Genomic DNA, 18,917 nt, shown 5'->3' with positions numbered 1-18,917 from the left:
TCCAAATCCTAGCTTCCTGACTCAGATGAAGTATACCCCTGGGAAATCACTCAAGTGATTGGAAAGTGTAGTTCTGATTTTCCAAAGGTTGAGGGTGAATTGACAGAATTCCAGACTTCATGAGCTTGATATCAATCTTAGGCAAAATTATAGAACTGCTAACCAAGGGACTGCTTTGTGCTGTTTAGAAAAGAGCAGCAGTTACTAGAGCAAACAAGTTATCTAAGCCTCATTTCCTGTTGTTGGACAGGTAGATCAGGAAAATGCCATAAATACATTTTATCTGGATTTCAACAGGGTGTTTTTTGATAACCATGCGAGCACAGAGGACAATATAGGCTGGAATAAAGTTAAATTACAAGGATTAGTGACTGGTTGAGGGTGCCCAAAAAGTGCTGAATAATGGATTAATCTCAATCAGAAGGGATATTTCTCAAAGCTTGCTGAAGGCACTATCCTAAGACTATCCCATTCAACATTTTCACAATTTTTTGGATGACAATATAGAAGGAATGTTTACAAATCTGTAGGTAATAAAAAGCTTGAAAAAATGATTATATTTGAGGAAATAATTAGAACCAGAAATAACTCAATAGGTAGACTGTAACAAGGTGCCTTTAATAGAAAAAGGTGCATCAAAAACATGCTGAGTGAAAGAAGGAAGTCACAGAAGGAAACATTACAATAAGATTCCATTTATATAAAGTTTGAAAAGGCAAAACTAAGCAATGTATTGTTTAGGGAAATACGTGTAAGGAATAAAAGCTATGAAGAAAAGCAAGGGAATGATGGTAACAAAAGTCAGGAGAATTGGAGCTAAGGAAGGGATGTGATTAGGAAATGATACAAGAGGGCCCTCAGAGGGGTGTTGCTGATGTGGTTATTAGGTGCTCTGATTGTTAAGGTTGTGTTTCAACTTGGCTGAGCCATGATTCTCAGTGGCTTGGCAGCTAAGTAACGATGTAGTCATCCTCCATGATGTGATCTGATGTGATCAGCCAATCAGTTGTAAGAAAAGTTTCTTCAGGGGTGTGGCTTATATCCAATATTTATATGGGCGTTCTGGCAAAGCTTGTTCACTTGCTCTGGATCCTGCTTCCAGCTCATCATCATCTGACATTCAGTTCTTGGGACTTGAGCTAGCTGCCTCCCATATTGCTGCTGATCTTGGGATTCAGGAGCCTCGGCAGCCTGTGAGCCAGCGGCCTGCTATCTGATCTGCTGATCTTGAATTCATCAGCCTCTGCAGCTACATGGGTCAGGAGAAGGCTCCAGCCTGATGTCTGACCCATGAATTTGGGACTTGGCAGCCTCTACAACCATGTGAGCCGTTTCCATTCTCTCTCTCCATATATCTCTATATATACAGATATATATATATATATTTTTATATATAAACAGAGAACCCAGCCTAAGACAAGTGCCATCAAGTTGATTCCAACTCTTAGCAACCTCATGTGACAGAGTAGAACTGCTCCATATTGTTTCTAGGCTACAATCTTTATGTGAGCAGATTGCCAGGTCTTTCTCCCATAGAGCTGCTGGGTGGGTTCGAACTGCCAACTTTTTGGCTAGCAGTTGAGCACTTAACTATTGTTCCACCAGAGTTCCCTTTGGGGGGTAGGTGGTAGTAGTACTGTCCTATTTCTTAGCCTGAGTGATAGAATTCAGGTGTTCACATTATCATTCTTTAAAATAAACATATAATTTCATACACTCTTTTGTATGTTAGTTACATTTAATAGTTTAAGAAAATATAATTTTAAAAGAATAAATCCAAAGTCCTACACTAAAAAAAAAAAACAAAACAAAACACTAGGGCTAAAAAAACCAAAGTCCAGAATAGTCTAATCAAATTGTTGTGTGGAAACAACTTAGGGGATTTTATCAACAATGTAAACCAGAGTCAAGTGATCCAGACTATATTTGGAGAAGAATGTACTCTACCCTTCTCTGTGCAGGCAGCTGGGGTCATGGCTGGAGACCTTATGCAGTCCTGGGAGCTGCTCTTTCCCTGAGAGTTGGGCAAACAGAGCAGAGCTGGGAAGACTTGACCGATGTGATGTGAGGTGCCGTCTTCTGTTCTCAGTTGCTTTTTCCCATGTGACACCAGACCCTAGGGAGTAGGATGTTTGGAGCAGTCACAGGTGACACTTGACAGCTGTGTTCAAACCTTTCAAGGCTGTTATATGGAAGAGGAATTCAATTTTCACTGCACGTCTCCAAAAGACAGAACTAGGTCCAATGAGTTACTCTGTGGCAAACTTAGGCTCCATAAAATAACTTCCTAATAAACGGGTGGCTTTACAAAGTAATGAGCTTCCTGTCTCTGAAGGCATTCATGCTGAGGATGGAGGGCTTCTCTTGAGGGATGTTATAAAGGGCACAGAAAAGTACGATTGGCTTAGATGACCTTTGAGGTCCCTTCTAACCTCCACAGACTATGATGCTAGTGCATTATGCCTGTGCAGGAAAGACAGGTCGTTCTGAAGCAAAAGAGATTCATTTTAAAGTAGAAGCATTATGATTTCGCAGCAATTTTATTTTAAAATCAATACATGCTATTAGTTTAGAAGTTTCAGGCAACTTCCCTCCCACATTTTTAAGATTTCAATGACAAAGAGCTTTAAGACCCTCCAGAAGCGTAATTTTTCCAGGTATCCTGCAAGATTCTTACTGCCAGGGGGTACCTGTAGCCCTATGTTCAACTTCCATTCAACTGGAAGAATACACTATGTACTCCACAAGGGCAGCCAGAAGCACGACAGGAAGGAAGCTGAGACCCGTTCTTGTGCTTATTCTCTGCTGCCATCTGCTGGCTTTTCCTTTCGTTTCTTCTTTCTCCAGGACAATGGTGGCGTTTACTCAGGATAATGCATTTCCGGGACACCTCTACAACCCAAAATTCCTGGGGGAGGGGTGGGGATAGATGGTGGAGCTTGCATAACTTCCAGTTGTTGTTGTTAGGTGCCATCAAGTGGGTTCCGATTCATAGAAACCGTATGTACAACAGAATGAAACACTACCCGGTCCTGCACCATCCTCACAATTGTTACTATGCCTGAGCCCACTGTTGCACCCACTGTGTCAATCCATTTCATCGAGGATCTTTCTTTTTCCTTACCCTCTATCTTACAAAGCATGATGTCCTTCTCCAGGGACTGGTCCCTCCTGATAATGTCCAAAGTATGTGAGATGAAATCTTGCCATTCTTGCATTCCAAGAAGCACTCTGGCTATACTTCTTCCAAGACAGACTTGTTCATCCTTCTGGCACTCCATGGTATATTTAATATTCTCTGCCAACACCATAATTCAAAGGCATCAATTCTTCTTCCATCTTCCTTATTCAGTGCCCAGTTTTCACATGCACTGAAACTATCATGGATTGGATCAGGCACACCATAGTCCTCAAAGCAACATCTTTGCTTTTCAACACTTTAAAAGAGGTCTTTTGTAGCAGACTTGCCCAATGCAATTCATCGTTTAACTGTTGCTTCCACGCGCACTGATTGTGGATCCAAGTGAAATGAAATCCTTGACAACTTCAATACTTTCTCCATTTATCATAATGTTGCTTATTGGTCCAGTTGTGAGGATTTTTTTTTTTCTTTATGTTGAGGTGTAATCCATCTGCAGGCTGTAGTCTTTGATCTTCAAAATAAGTGCTTCAAGTCCTCTTTGCTTTCAGCAGATTGTGTCATCTGCATATTGCAGGTTGTTAATGAGTCTTCCACCAATCCTGACGCCACATTTCTTACTAAATCTAGGAAAATGATAAATTCACAGACTATTAGAACTGGAGAGCTTAGAGCTCATTCTAACCCAGAATATCAAACTGATAGTGCATGGGGAATATGCATCCAACAGAATATCTTGCGTGGCCTATACACTGTTGAATAATTTTGAGCCAACATGTAAAATTTTGGAAATTTTACCTAAAGATCCAGGTTTGTAATGGAACACAATATTCACAAAGTCCCAAAGCTGAGAGCAATAAGTGGCAAGTAATTCCACATTCTCAATAAAGGTGCAAGACATGTCAATGTGGGACTTACTAAAGGACACCAAAACAAATCATCCCAATAGCCTATATAAGGAATGACAAATCAAGAGGACTACAATGAAAGAATTTCATAAGCCCAGGGAGAGAGAATTAAAAAGACAGGCAAGAAAGAACAGACCAAAATTGATATCAGAAGAGATCTGAAACTTGCTCTTGAAGGTAGAGTAGCTAAAGCAAAAGGAAGAAACGACGAAGTAAAAGAGTTGAACAGAAGATTTCAAAGGGAGGCTCAAGAAAACAAAGTAAAGCAGTATAATGAAATGTACAAAGACCTAGAGTTAGAAAACCAAAAGGGAAGAACATGCTCGGCATTTCTTAAGCTGAAAGAACTGAAGAGAAAATTCAAGCCTTGAGTTGCAATAGTGAAGGACTTCACTGGGGAAATATGAAACTATTCAGAAAGCAGCAAAAGAAGATGGAAGGAATATACAGAGTCATTGTTCCAAAAAGTAGAACCAATGGTACTGAAGGAAGAGGTCCAAGCTGCACTGAAGGCACTGGCGAAAAACAAGCCTCCAGGAATTGACAGAATACCTTTTGAGATGTTTCAACAAATGGATGCAAGCTGGAAGCACTCACTCCCCTATGCCAAGAAATTTGGAAGACAGCTAACTACCTGGCCAACCGACTGGAAGAGATCCACATTTGTGCCCATCCCCAAGAAATGTGATCCAAGAGAATGCAGAAATTACTGAACAATATCACTAATACCACACACAAGTAAAACTTTGCTGAAGATCATTCAAAAGCGGTTGCAGCAGTACATCAACAGGGAACTGTCAGAAATTCAAGCTGGATTCAGAAGAGGGTGTGGAACCAGGGATATCATTGCTGATGTGAGACGGATCTTAGCTGAAAGCAGAGAATATCAGAAAGACGTTTACCTGTGTTTTATTGACTATGCAAAGGCAATCAAATGTGTGGATCATAACCAATTTCAGATAACATTACAAAGAATGGGAATTTCAGAACACTTAATTGTATTCATGAGGAACCTGTATGTAGACGAAGAGGTAGTCATTTGAACAGAACAAGGGGATAATGGGTGGTTTAATATCAGGGAAGGTGTGCATCAAGGTCGTATCCTTCACCATATTTACTCAATCTGTAGGCTGAGCTAATAATCCTAGAAGCTAGACTATATGAAGAAGAATGTGGCATCAGGATTGGAGGAAGACTCAATAACGACCTGTGATATGCAGAAGACACAACTTTGCTTGCTGGAAATGAAGAGGACTTGAAGCACTTATGGATGAAGATCAAAGACTACAGCCTTTAGTATCGATTACACCTTAACATAAGGAAAACAAAAATCCTCACAACTGGACGAGTAAGTAACATCATGATAAATGGAGAAAAGATTGAAGTCGTAAAGGATTTCATTTTACTTGGATCCGCAATCAATGCCCATGGAAGCAGCAGTCAAGAAATCAAAGAAGACATTGCACTAGGCAAATCTGCAGCAAAAGACCTCTTTAAAGTGTGAAAAAGCAAAGATGTCACTTTAAGGACTAAGGTGCACCTGACCCAAGCCATGGTGTTTTTAATCGCCTCATAGGCGAAAGACATCGTGCTTGGTAAAGTATAGGGTCAGCAAAAAAGAGGAAGACCCTCAATGTGATGGACCGACACAGTGGCTACAACAATGGGCTCAAGCATAAAAAGGATTGTGAGGATGGCGCAGGACCAGGCAGTGTTTTATTCTGTTGTACATAGGTTCACTATGAGTTGGAACCAACTCAACGGCACCTAACCACAAAAACAACATGTGCATGCAAAAGCTGGACAATGAGTAAAGAAGACCAAAGAAGAATCGATGCCTTTGAATTATGGCGTTCATAAAGAATATTGAATATACCATGGACTGCCAGAAGAACAAACAAATCTGTCTTGGAAGAAGTACAGCCAGATGCTTCTTAGAAGCAAAGATGGCGAGACTTTGTCTCACATACTTTGGACATGTTATCAGGATGGACCAGTCCCTGGAGAAGGACATCATACTTGGTAAAGCAGAGGGTCAGCAAAAAAGAGGAAGACCCTTGATGAGATGGACTGACACAATGGCTGCAACAATAGACTCAAGCATAACAACAATTGTGAGGATGGTGCAGGACAGGGCAGTGTTTTGTTCTGTTGTACATAGGGTCCCTGTGAGTCAGAACCATCTCAACGGTACCTAACAACAGCAGGAAGAGAGCTATGACTCTTCCACTTCCACTACCCAAGACAAATGAGCAGACCTTCAAGAACTACTGGATGGGCCTGAGGTGAAAGTGGGGTACAATCCGTTAGGAGAAACTGGCATCTCATTTCCTTGCCAGGGGCTTGCTTGCTGGACCTGCGGGCCCATCTTTGGCATGCTTTAACATACAGACTGATCCTGACTCTCACCTGGATAATTCTAGAGCAGGAAGCTAGATAAAGCCACCCATAATGGTAGGTTGAGGAGAGAGTGGAAGCATTTGGGCAAACTGCAGTTGCCACATTTGGCTAGGGGAGGTTTCCCTCTGGTCAAGTGGAAGCCAAGGAAGATAGCTAGGTTCCAAGGTACAGCCATCTTGTTGAGACATCACTGATGAGGCTATTGCTAAGGCAAGTGTACTCAAGTCTCAAGAAGAGGCTGTGGGGTATACCACTGGGGGCTGGGAGGTTTGCAAGAACTCAGCTTGAAAGTGCATTCTAGTATCAGAGACTATGGCAGTGAAAATCCTTTGGGTGAGCCTGAAAATTCATAAATGGGCCCCATGAGGAGCCAGCACTGGGCACCTCCTGCATCTTGTTGTTATTGTTGTTGTTAATTGCCATCAAGTCAGTTCTAACTCATGGCCACCCCATGTATAAAGGGCACCAATAACCAGATTAAACAGTACCTGTCACAAAAGACTTCCCCCCTTTTTCTCCAACTCCTCGCCTCTGCCCCTGTCCTGGAGATCAAGCAGCTAACCTCTTATATACACCTTATCTGGCTTCTGCCCCAATTCTGGAGAAGCCGGCTGCTGGGGAAGAGGAAAAGAATGGGCGAAGAGGTGGAAGAGGCAGAGTGAAGAGTCAGACTGGAACTAGAAGGTGGGTTGAAGTTTTGAATGATATATGAGATTCAAGCGATTCAAGCATTGATTTCAACCAACTGGAATTTTTAGTACCAGAAAAGGTGTCCAAATTTTAAAATGGAATTGTTCTTATATTGGAAAGTGATCAGCAAGTCATGGAATCTCATCTGTCTGTCTGAGATGTCATCACAAGGTGGGGAAAAGAAATCAATGAATTGTTGAAGGGAGTGGTTGGAAGGGAAAAATCCATTTCCCTTTTATTGTCCCATCAAGTATGGCCCCTTCAGTGAGTCGGTTGTACAGGTTTCTCGTATACAACTTATAAACCTTTATTTCCCTATGTCAACACTTAGCCAGAGCTGAGTGGCAGTGGCCCTTAAGAAGTGCTTTGTGCTCCCCAGTGCATTGTAATGTGTGCCACGTGTTTACCCATCCTCCTCCCCTGCCCTCATTGCTGTTACCTGACCTTTGTAGGCACTGGAACTTATTCCTCATTTCAAATGGGTAAAAAGAGACCCAGAGAGGACAAGTGACTTGTCTCAAGTCACACAGAGAAGTAGCCGAGCTATATACCCCACTCCCAGTGCCAAATTCTGTCTTAGTCATCTAGTGCTGCCATAACAGAAATACCATAAGTGGATGCCTTTAACAAAGAGAAATTTATTTTCTCACAGTCTGGTAGGTTACAAGTCCAAATTCATGGCATCAGCTCTAGGGGAAGGCTTTCTCTCTCTGACGGCTCTTGAGGAAGGCCCTTGTCCTCAATCTTCCCCTGGCCGAGGAGTTCTCAGGCACAGGGACTCCGTGTCCAAAGGATGCATGCTGCTCCTGGTACTGCTTTCCTGGTGGTATGAGGTCCCTGACTTTCTGCTTGCTTCCCTTTCATCTCTTGAGAGATAAAACGTGATGCAGGCCACACCCCAGGGAAAATCCTTTTACACTGGATCAGGGATGTGGCCTGGACAAGTGTGTTACATCCCACTCTAATACTCTTTAACCACAGGCAGAGACTGATTTATAACATATAGGAAAATCACAAAATGGAGGACAACCACACATGACCTAACCAAGCTGACACATATTTTGTGGGGACACAATTCAATCCATTACACTCCACCCTTTGGCCCCCCAAAATTCACATCCTTGCAACATGCAAAACATATTCACCCCATCGTGTCATAGCAAAAGACAACTCCCAAGTCCAAAATCCAAAAATTCCTCGATTTGTGAAATCTAGAATACAAATTATCTGCTTCCAAGGGTACAATGGCAGAACAGCCATAAAATAGACATTTCCATACCAATGGGAGAAACTGGAGGGAAAGAAGGCGTAACAGGCACCACGCAAGTCAGCAAAACACATTACATTAGCCCTCAAGGCTTTGAAAATAATCCTCTGTTCTCTGAGACAATTTACACAATGGCCCTACCCTCCAGACTCTAGGTATTGGCCACTCTCTCCAGATTCCAAGTGGAGGTCCCTCAGCCCCGGGCTTCAGCTCCGCCTTCCAGGCCCACTGGGACAGTAGTTTCGCTTCCTTGGCTTTAGGTGCACCATTCTCCTAGTCTGAGTGGCCACTCCACCCTTAGAAAAGTCTGTGTGGAGTGTGGAGTGGTGAGTGGTGAATGGCCCCCTGTTCCGTGGTTATACTGTGTATACCAATCCTCACTGACACTAGATCTTTTCTCCCATCCTTTCTGGAGTATAATGAGGCAATAGGGTACTGGGTATTATAATTTTGGGGTGTAAATAGAATGCCTAGTTGCCGTGGTGAAGGATTCTATGGGGAAAATACTAAACAATGCAAGAAGCATAAAAAGATGGAAGGAATACACAGTCATTATACAAAAAGAATTAGTCGACACTCAACCATTTCAAGGGGCAGCATATGCTCAGGAACCGATGGTACTGACCGGGGACGTCCAAGCTGTACTGAAGGAGAATCAAAGCAGAGTTGGAGCATTAATATTTTGAGTTGCCTAGGGCCAGTCATGTTCCCACCTTCTCACACACACACACTTCTTCCCTAGGCCTAAGCACACCGATGGAAGTTAGCAGTTTCTTACTTACCTTGGTTCATTCTCCACGGAGCTCAGATTTTAATTGGAATGCAGAAGCTTATTCAGACAGTCCATCCTGTACCTTGGTGTCCAAGCAGAGGTTATTTGTGGGTGGGAAAGCCGAGGGACTCTTAATTCTCGTCGTTCCTCTCCATTTCTGAACTCATTACCTTCCCCTAAACCCCAGCTGCCAGTTGTCCTGTCTGGGAAACCTCAGGGTATTTTTTCTTTAAATATCCCAGGAGGGGAGAGAACCACTTTAGCTGAACCACTAACTCCTCGAGGCCAAGAGCAGACAGAATCCCAGAGCCGAACTGAGTCCAGATCAACAGCTTCTGAGAAATACATTAAAAAACTGTAACAGTTTGACCCCAAAAAGGGGAACTGAGAACATTTTTCACCCTATACCCTTGTATAACTTTTGAGTTTTGAACCATATCCGCTCATGTAAATTAAAAAGAAAAAATCCTAATAACTCTGAACTCCAGGTCCTGTGTGGCCCATTCCTCCAGTGGAGTTTAGAGAGGGCTTGAAAGAGGAATTGGCATGCTGAGATGAGGGGCGGTTTGCATGTTTTTTTTAACCTTCTTTAATCCCTGACAGGAGCCCCTCGGTGGTGCTCTGCTGTTAATGAAAAGCTGGAAGTTCTAGTCCACCCAGGGGTGCCTTGGAAGAAAGGCCTGGCGATCTACTTCCAAAAAAAGTAATTGAAAACCCTGCGGAGCACAGTTCTAATCTGACACACATGGGGTCACCATGAGTTGAAATCAATTCCATGGCAACTGGTTTCAATGGCAGTTCAGTGGTTGAATTCTTGCCTTCCATGTGGGAGACAGGAGTTTGATTCCTGGCCCATGCACCTCATATGCAGCCATCACCCATCTGCCAATAGATGTTACTATGATGCTGTTAACAGGTTTCAGCAGAGCTTTCAGACTGAGACAAAGAAGAAAGGCCTGGAAATCTACTTCTGAAAATCAGCCAGTGAAAACCCCATGGATCATAATGGCCTGATCCCATTGTGCATGGAGTACCCAAGAGTCAGGGGCCAATTCAATGGCAGCTAACAACCAACAGTCTCTAATAAGGCAGCGTCTGTCTCAATGGTTGTCTTGTTTTGATGAAAGTGAGGGGGAGAAAAAGTCCAGGAAATTGATATCTGTTCACAAAGGTTTTACTGTTATAAACCCCTGATCAATAGCTGGTTTTAAATATGGCAGCATAACTTTCCATCATAGGAAAAACTGGAAGGAGCCACATTTTGGGAGTGGGGGTCAGGAACATAGACCCCCTTCTCCCTTCTTGTTGAAAACAGGAAACATTTTCTAACCATTGGCACCAATATTAAGCTTTTTCCTGTGACTAAATTTAAGCTTTGCCTATTTCAGACCTTCCATCTTTCCAAAGACTTGTTTGGAAATACGTTATGTAAGCCTATTGATGCTATGTACCTTAGCCATAAAACACAAATTTCAGAGTTTTGAGGGGGTGTAATATAATGAAGCTAAGGACTTCACAATTGAAGATAATTCTGACAAGGCTGAACTGGCTAAAAGGGCACTCTGCAGTGCTTATATGAATACTCTTTTCCGTTTTCAGTCTGTAATCCTAACCTGTTGATCCTGGACTGTCCTAGACTCAAGACTGACAGATCAGCCTTTACCACTAGAAAGATCCCAGTTTTCTCCTGAAATCATAAGCAAATCTTAGCCTTCTCTATGCCAGGCCAGCTGCTGAGGCAGAAGCCAAAACACCAACAAGAGCCCGGGCAGCTAAGGCCTCATTTAGGCAGGATGGGGTTGATGTGGGAACAAAAAACAATACTGACTTTGGAGAATTCTTTTTTCCCCAACCATCAATATTGACACCCACTCACCAGGTTTGAGAGCTAGCAAAGTTACACGGGATTTCCACAGAGTTGGCATTAACTTCCCCTGGCTTAGGCTCCTTTGCTGTGAACAAATGCAGCAATGCCGAGTCAGTGTCAGTCAGAGTTGCCCACAGCAGAGCCCTGTGTTTTGTTTCATCTGGCTGTGGTGCAGGCTCACAGTCAAAACCACTAAGGTGGGAAGCTTGGCGTTCCCTTAATAATTAATACAACCAAAACATCTGAACAGCAAAACCAGGTAATCAACATGAGACAGAAAAACAGAGGTATGCATATTCTAATGATAAACCATGGTTAATGGCTTTAGATGCTTTCGGTGCACAACAGCGCACCTAGTGTATACACATGGATCTCCAAGTTTTTCTGTATGAGAATTCTGGTTTCAACAGACATTCCCCAAATACTTAATTTATGCAAAAACTTAAAACCCCAGAATTCAAGTAGTTAAGGCAGTTAAGCCGAAAGAACGCAGGTACGGCCCCCCACTAGAAAGTAGTAGAAGACAAAGGTCTGCAAACATATAACAGCAACTTGCATGTGTTCGTGTGCCTCTCTCTACCCCTCCCTGCACACACTAACATTAGCATGAGCTCTATCACCGACGGGGTAAAAAACTATGAACAAAAAACTGGTCCAGAGCCACTGCAGATATCGATGATATCATTCCAACAGAAATTCATATTTGCAGCCTCATCCTGGTCAAAATCGCAGGCAGGTCCCTAGGAGTTTGGGGAGAAGTGTTAAGTTGTAAACTCCAAACTGTAGTACTCAAACATCACCACCCTTTAGGTCTAGGCTCTTCAATCCTCTTCCTGGAATTCTTGGGTGCTCTTCTCTCTACTCTCACTTGCTCATGTCCTCCTGCCGCACAAATAATTGTTTATAAAAGCCATCACTGCATGTAGTATGCACATTCCATCAGTTACGACTGAGCTTTGAAGGAGAAAAATTAAAAGTAAACCTCCTCCACTCCCCCCCCACACTGTTCTACTCAAACTATTAACTTTTATTATATTTTACACAGCATTGACCCAGGACATTGTGGGCTTGCAGTTGGCATTTCATTTTTGAAATGACATAATATACAGTCTCCTGCCCTATGCTGGGCCCACACGTGCCTGGTGGACTAAGAGCTCACCAAGTATAACTTCAATGTGAATCTGTTTGGGCAATACAGCAATGCTGTCTTCACTTCTGAGCTGTCACATACTCACTGGAATTAGGTGGGGTCCAGACTAAAATTCAGTTTGAGAAGCTGGGGTTTCTTTAAGCCTCTTATTTTACACTTTTGATTATAGCTTGGTCGTTTTTACAGTTTACTTTAAAATCAAACAGTCACCCACTCATTGCAATATAATAATTTTGACTATGTAATGTTATTCACAATGCCATACTTCAAATAAAACAAAGAAAAAGCAGACTTTATTATCAAAATTCAGGAAACTGGACAACTATTCCAATGGAGGCATTTTGCCACCCAGCTCAATTTTCCCTGTGACCTGCTCCAGCCTGGAAAGTAAGAGCTTCCCATCTCAAGACAGATGCAGCTGAAGGAACAGCTTTTGTCTTAAACTGGAGGATTGAGCTGCTCTCTCCCTCTCTCATCTTGCTGCATGTGTAGCTCACACCTTCTTTCCTCGGTGGGAAAACTATGGGCACTGAGCAGTTACAAGGGCTCGCTAAAATCTATGCCTTAGAATCCAAAACAGTAAAATCAACCAAACAAAAAGATAATAAAGGGGTTCAAACAAAGCCTGTCACCTACACTGCTAACGTCAAAATCTTGGGTATTTTGGAGAACCACCCAATGGATAAAAGGACGTGACACTGTTGTTCTTTTTTGTTCTAGCACAAACTCTTTGACAAACCTCCCTTGCCCAGAGATAGTGACCCTAGACCAACCAAGGTGTGTAAGAAACATGAATTCTGCAGCTGTTAGGAATAGACAACAGAGCAGGGTTGGTGCAGTAAATTAGATGATGATGTGAACTGATGAACCCCACCTGCTGGTGAAACTCGGGATACAGTTGGAAAGATGACTCGAACCCAGAGAGGAAGCATCAGGATGTGCTGATGTGACTCCGGGCAAAACTCACACAAGTAGCAAAAATTTGGGACTTCCCTACAGAAAGCGGAGGAAACACACCAATTGCAAGAAATGAGGTAACTTCAGTACCAACAGTTTTGACCTGTCAGCACTGAAACTATGCAGGATCTCAAAAGAAAAGGTCTTTGGATTCCCTGACACGGAGCGGAAAAAACAGGCAGACGTAAGGGGAAACCAACAAGGCAGGGTTGAAAAGATTAAAGAACTAAGAATCAAAATAAGAATTCAGAAGACAGGACTTGACATTTTAAACCGGCATAAGCCGAGAGTTATGAAATGTTTAAAACTCGGGCCTAAGGATCTCTCACGCTATACGAAAAATAATATACTCTTCAGAAGTTCCATCCATATATGCTATAATGTGGGTACAGAGTTAAAGGCAAAATCTCTCCATCTTTAAAAGCCTGTAGCAGAAAGTTAAAGAAGTACATAGAGTAAGAGGCAGAAGGGCTGTCTTACTGAAGAAACACAACTACAAGAGTGTGTCTGGGAAAGGTCACTCACTTTGTCCCTGTAAACATCTGGTCTGGATACATTTCTCAGCATGGGAAGATGATGATACCCCTGCAGAAGCTACCAGATTGATAAATGAGTTTGCAGCCAGATCACCCTCAAAACCAGCTTGTGGATGCAGGCTGCCCTTTTCATAACAAGCAAATTCTAAAAATTCATACATGAATGTCCTTCAAAATAAAAAATGATACTTTATTATAATTTTTTAAACTGTAGAACTCCAGCCTGAATATCATTAGATACACACACACACACACACACACACACACACACAAAATCACTAATCTCTGGAGTCACCTTCCATACCTTCTCAAAAGTTAGCATTTTTTGGAATGCCTCGAGGGAATTTTCCAGTTCAATCCAACATACCAACTTGAGATACACTGAAATACTAGTCTTTTAGTTTTATTCACAGTTCCAAAGTGCCGCTACAGGTAGAATATTTCTCTTAGGAGATCATTTTTGCTGGATTAGAATACAAGTAAGAATAACAATGTTGCACGTGGAGTGTGATTAAAATATGAACTGGAATCCCTCCTGTCCTGCAGGCTTTGCTCTCTTTCCCTTTCAGTGTTGTGTTTCCTCTCTTTCTACAGGGTTTGCCTTACATGCTACAATAAAAATATATCTTCTATTCAGAGTCACATTGGACAGCAGTTCAAATAAGCAGTAATGTTATATCTTAAATCACTAAATCTGCAACTGAGAAATCTGAACTCTCAGGTTACAACTCAAAAGAAATCTTATTTCAAGGTAAATTACTTGGCTGGCTAGTGAAATACTTGATTATTTCTAAAAAATCGTAATTAGAATGTAGACTTTTGCTTCATGCTGCATCCCAAGACAAAAATTAGGTAACCTACATTTCCGAAATGATTCACAGAGAACCCTTTTGTAGTTCTTACCCTAGTTCTGAGAAACTACTCCAGAGCCTGGAAGCTGTAATATATGGCTTGGGTTACTTGGTGCTCAGGTAAAAACTTACAGAGGCCCAACCCTGATTAACACCAACTATTTACTATGATGGTTCAAAGATGGAGGCTCTCACTCAAAGAAAGCAAGGCTACAGAGACTCGGACAAGCTGAGAGTCTGAGGATCACTGTGCTAACAGACTCAGATGACACAATGGATCGTGAGTATTGAAGGCAGCAGTCTTCTGAAGGTATCACTATCGTCTTCAAAATCCATATGCTTATGTGCTATTTTTTTCTAATCAGGGGTGTGGGAATATTCACATATATTGCCCACCAACACATTCTTCTTAACGAGGGGAAGATATTTTAAGACTATGAAAAGCTTTTCTGGATATCGTCTTTCAGGGACAGACCAAATAAAAGAAATACTTTTCAGAGTTGGTTCTTTCTAAAGTCTATCTAAAATACAAGGGCAGCCAACTTTCAGGAGATACCAAGACATGTTCTGACAAAAATATTTTCACTTTCCTAAAGTTATATGCTGTCTTCAACTGTACTGTATGTATCTGATCCTTTTCTGTCAGCAAAAAAGAGAACTGTATTTTCTAAATCTCCAAAATAATATTTGTGTAGAATGAAGGCAGAATTTTGGTTGTTTGCTTTTTATAATTCAGAACATAGCTGAAATCAAAAGGTCTGCAACTGTCTCTAAATTCACATCTTTCAAAGGTCCTCTCCATTCACATGAATTCATCTGAATCATTGCCGTCCTGTAGGAAACAAGAAAAGTAAAACCATAAAAGCCTTGAAAATAAATCCATTTTTAAAACTTACAATTAGCCTTAACAAACATTTCCTTCTCACCCCTAATTTGAAAATTCCGAGTGTAAAAAGTAAAATAATAAGACTCACACAACACTTCTTCTCCATCTTAAATTGTCAGTTGCTTGGGATAGCTGGACTAGCAACTATATTCTCTAAGGTGTCATTACATAGCTTGATTACACAGTTACAAGTGACCAATGATTTCCAAATGACTTAGTATAGGACTGTAACAAGTGTGACTGTAAGAAAATGTGATCAATCCTTCAACAAATATCCATATTATGCGAACAACCAGTGTACCAATACCCTTATGCCAACAATGCTAGCACAACACAAAATATTTCTGGTATTCTCCCTTTGGAACTACCTTACTACCACTACTACTACCGCTACCCACTGCCGTCGAGCTGATTCCAACTCATAGAGACCCTATAGGACAGAGTAGAACTGCTCCATAGAGTTTCAAGGAACGCCTGGCGGATTCGAGCTGCCGACCTCTTGGTTAGCAGCCGTAGCACTTAACCACTACGCCACCAGGGTTTCCGGAACTACCTCACAAACCCAAATTCCATTATTTTGTGCCTCAAAGTTGTCACAGATCTGTCACTTTGAAGATAGTTTTTTTTGTTGTTGTTGTTTGCAATATAGGAATAGTAGTTAGGAAGCTAAATATAGGCTAATTATCGAGTCAGCTGGCTTGCCAAGTTTTTGAGTTAAAAAAGCAAAAAAAAAAAGTTTTGTGACAATATATAAAGGGACTGATGTCATGTGGCTTATAAACAAGTCCTGAAGACCAAGTACAAAAGTAGAGCTCCAGACTCCCTTCTGTGCTAGTGCACACCCTAAGCAAGCTACTCTGAATGCTACCATTCACTTAGTAGTGTGAGTTCTGGTACATTTGCTTTAAAAAGCCAACTTGACTGTGTCATTTGTCTCACCTTCTATCTCCTTCCCATTGCTTAATACCAGAGGAGATGCTATTAGAGAAAGGGAGATTACAAAAGCTTAGAGGTATATATGCTTTTCTCCTTATCAGCTTCTATTAAAAATGGATAGAGAAATATGAGATACAAGTAGAAAACAATGTTTCCGTGAGGTCTGGTTTGGTTTTATCTCCAGCTTCATTCAGTGGCTCTCTCCATGCTTCCTTTCAATTGGCACAACTAACTGAAGCTACAGTAAAAATGCTTTAGATAATTATACGAAGAGCAGACTAATGTTTATATTATACCCAGGCACATGGACTGTGACTTCACTAAGCTCCTAAGTGGAAATAATAACACTGGTGATGTATGAAAGAGTCATCATATCTTCGATGTATGCTTTAGATCCCAAACACAGAGGATGAAAAACTTGGTAAGATAATTAAGTAGGTGACAGTGGAAGTCCATTATTCCCTATAAAGGCCGTAAGATTTGCAATGAGTTCCTATGTGGTTTGAGGACCTATGTTACAGTAACTTTAAAAACATATCTGAGACCCAAAAGACTTTATTTGTACAATTTTTATATCTTAGAGCCTTTTTACTTTAAGAGTCAGTATACTCTTCAGTAAAAAAAAGAAAAAAGGTTTCTTGTCACCTATTTATAAAGTGTTAAGTAAATAAAGGAATGTTAAAATTATTTATGGTTCCTGATATCAAATTTAGAAGGGTTAGAAAGTACAGATTGAAGAGAATTATTCTAAATAGGAGACCAAAAACTCAAAGCTAAAATCAGCTTCAGAATGAAAGACTAACATTGTTCCTGATGAACTTGTATAAGCTTAATTAAAAATCAAGTTCTCTCTTACATGAACAATAGTTTTTAAAAACCAACTGATTATACTGTCAAATTACATGATTAAAAGGTCCGCATCCTTCAACAGAAGATGGTTACAAGACAGAAATGAACCCTATTTTTTTGAACTATGACAAAAAAAAAAGCTGTAACGGCCTTTCCACTGACAGACAGAATAAAAACAACTAGCACAGAACCTCCTCAGAAACTTGAACCTGATTCAAATGTGGCGCACAGGAGTAAGGGCTGAAAGCAAAAGAGGGAGACAAAGGAATTTGCCCTAAAAATTCCACTTCCTAATTCTGGAGCTTTTTAACACTGGTCACTAATCAGACAGTATTTGTGTGTGTTATGTACATATCCAAACTTTTAAACTCCATAATGACGGGAACGAAAATGCCTATGTTCATAACACAATATAGGTGCCAGATTTCTGGTAGAAAATGACCTCAAAATAACAGAAAGCTTTACTAAGCAACGATATCTACAACAAAGGTATTAAATTTGGAATATGTCAAATACTTTTGTTTGGCTGTTAAACTGTTCCAATAGTTTCAAGAAATCTAAGAACACTGCTTCCAAAAAAGATTAAATACATCTCATCTTTTGATCCACCATGTGTCTGTCAGTTTGTTGTACTGTGGTGGCTTGTATGTTCCTGTGATACTGGAAGCTTTGCCACCAGAATTTCAAATACCGGCAGGGTCACCCCTGGTAGACAGCTTTCAGTGGAGCTTCCAGACTAAGACAGGCCAGGAAGAAGGACCTGGCAGTCTATTTCTGAAAAAAACTGGCCACTGAAAATCTTATGAATAGCAGCGGAACATTGCCTGATACAGTGTCAGAAGATGAGTCCCTCAGGTTGGAAGGCCGTCAAAATACAACTGGGGAAGAACAGCCTCCTCAAAGTACAGTCGCCTGTAATGACATGGATGGAGGCAAGCTTTCGGGATCTTCATCAGCTGATGTGACACAACTTAAAATGAAAAGAAACAGCCGCAAACATCCATTAATAATTGGAACATGGAATGTATGAAGTCTGAATCTAGGAAAATTGGAAGTTGTAGAAAATGAAAACGGAACACATAAAGATCAATACCCTAGACATTAGTGAGCTGAAATGGACTGGTATTGGCCATTTTGAATCAGACAATCATATATTCTACTATGCCAGGATTGACAAATTGAAGAGCAATGGTGTCACGTTCATCGTCAAAAAGAACATTGCAAGATCTATCCTGAGGTACAACACTGTCAGTGATAGGATAATATCCATAAGTCTACAAGGAAGAGCAGTTAATATGATTATTATTCAAATTTAAGCACCAACCGCTAAGGTGAAAGATGAAGAAACTGAAGATTTTTACCAACTTCTGCAGTCTGAAATTGGTCAAACATGCAATCTAGATGTGTGGATAATTACTGGCGGCTGGCATCTGAAAGTTGGAAACAAGGAAGAAGGCTTGGTAGTTGCAAAATATGGCCTTGGTGACAGAAATGATGCCAGAGATCACATGATAGAATTTTGCAAGACCAACGACTTCTTTATTGCAAATGCCTTCCTCCAACAACATAAACGATAGCTATACACATGGACCTCATCAGCTGGAATACATAGGAATCAAACTGACTACATCTGTGTACAGAGACTATGAAAAAGCTCAATATCATCAGTCAGAACAAGGCCAAGGGCCAACTGTGGAAAAGACCATCAA

General features: G+C 41.1%; 1 protein-coding gene across 11 annotated transcripts in view; it reads right to left on the bottom strand.

The window, feature by feature from the left end:
- Positions 1-14,073: 14,073 nt before the first annotated feature.
- CCDC25 (coiled-coil domain containing 25) overlaps positions 14,074-18,917 on the bottom strand; it is a 47,534-nt gene continuing 42,690 nt past the window's right edge. For all 11 annotated transcript variants that reach the window (XM_010592349.3, XM_023550981.2, XM_064272647.1 and 8 more), the window contains one exon: positions 14,074-15,369. In XM_010592349.3, the coding sequence (XP_010590651.1) occupies positions 15,340-15,369 (30 nt within the window). In that variant the 3' untranslated portion in view covers positions 14,074-15,339. The remainder of the gene's footprint in view (positions 15,370-18,917) is intronic.

The sequence above is a fragment of the Loxodonta africana genome, chromosome 19 (genome assembly GCF_030014295.1).
Source record: "Loxodonta africana isolate mLoxAfr1 chromosome 19, mLoxAfr1.hap2, whole genome shotgun sequence".
NCBI lineage: Eukaryota > Metazoa > Chordata > Mammalia > Proboscidea > Elephantidae > Loxodonta > Loxodonta africana.
This window is presented reverse-complemented; position numbering and strand designations above follow the sequence as displayed.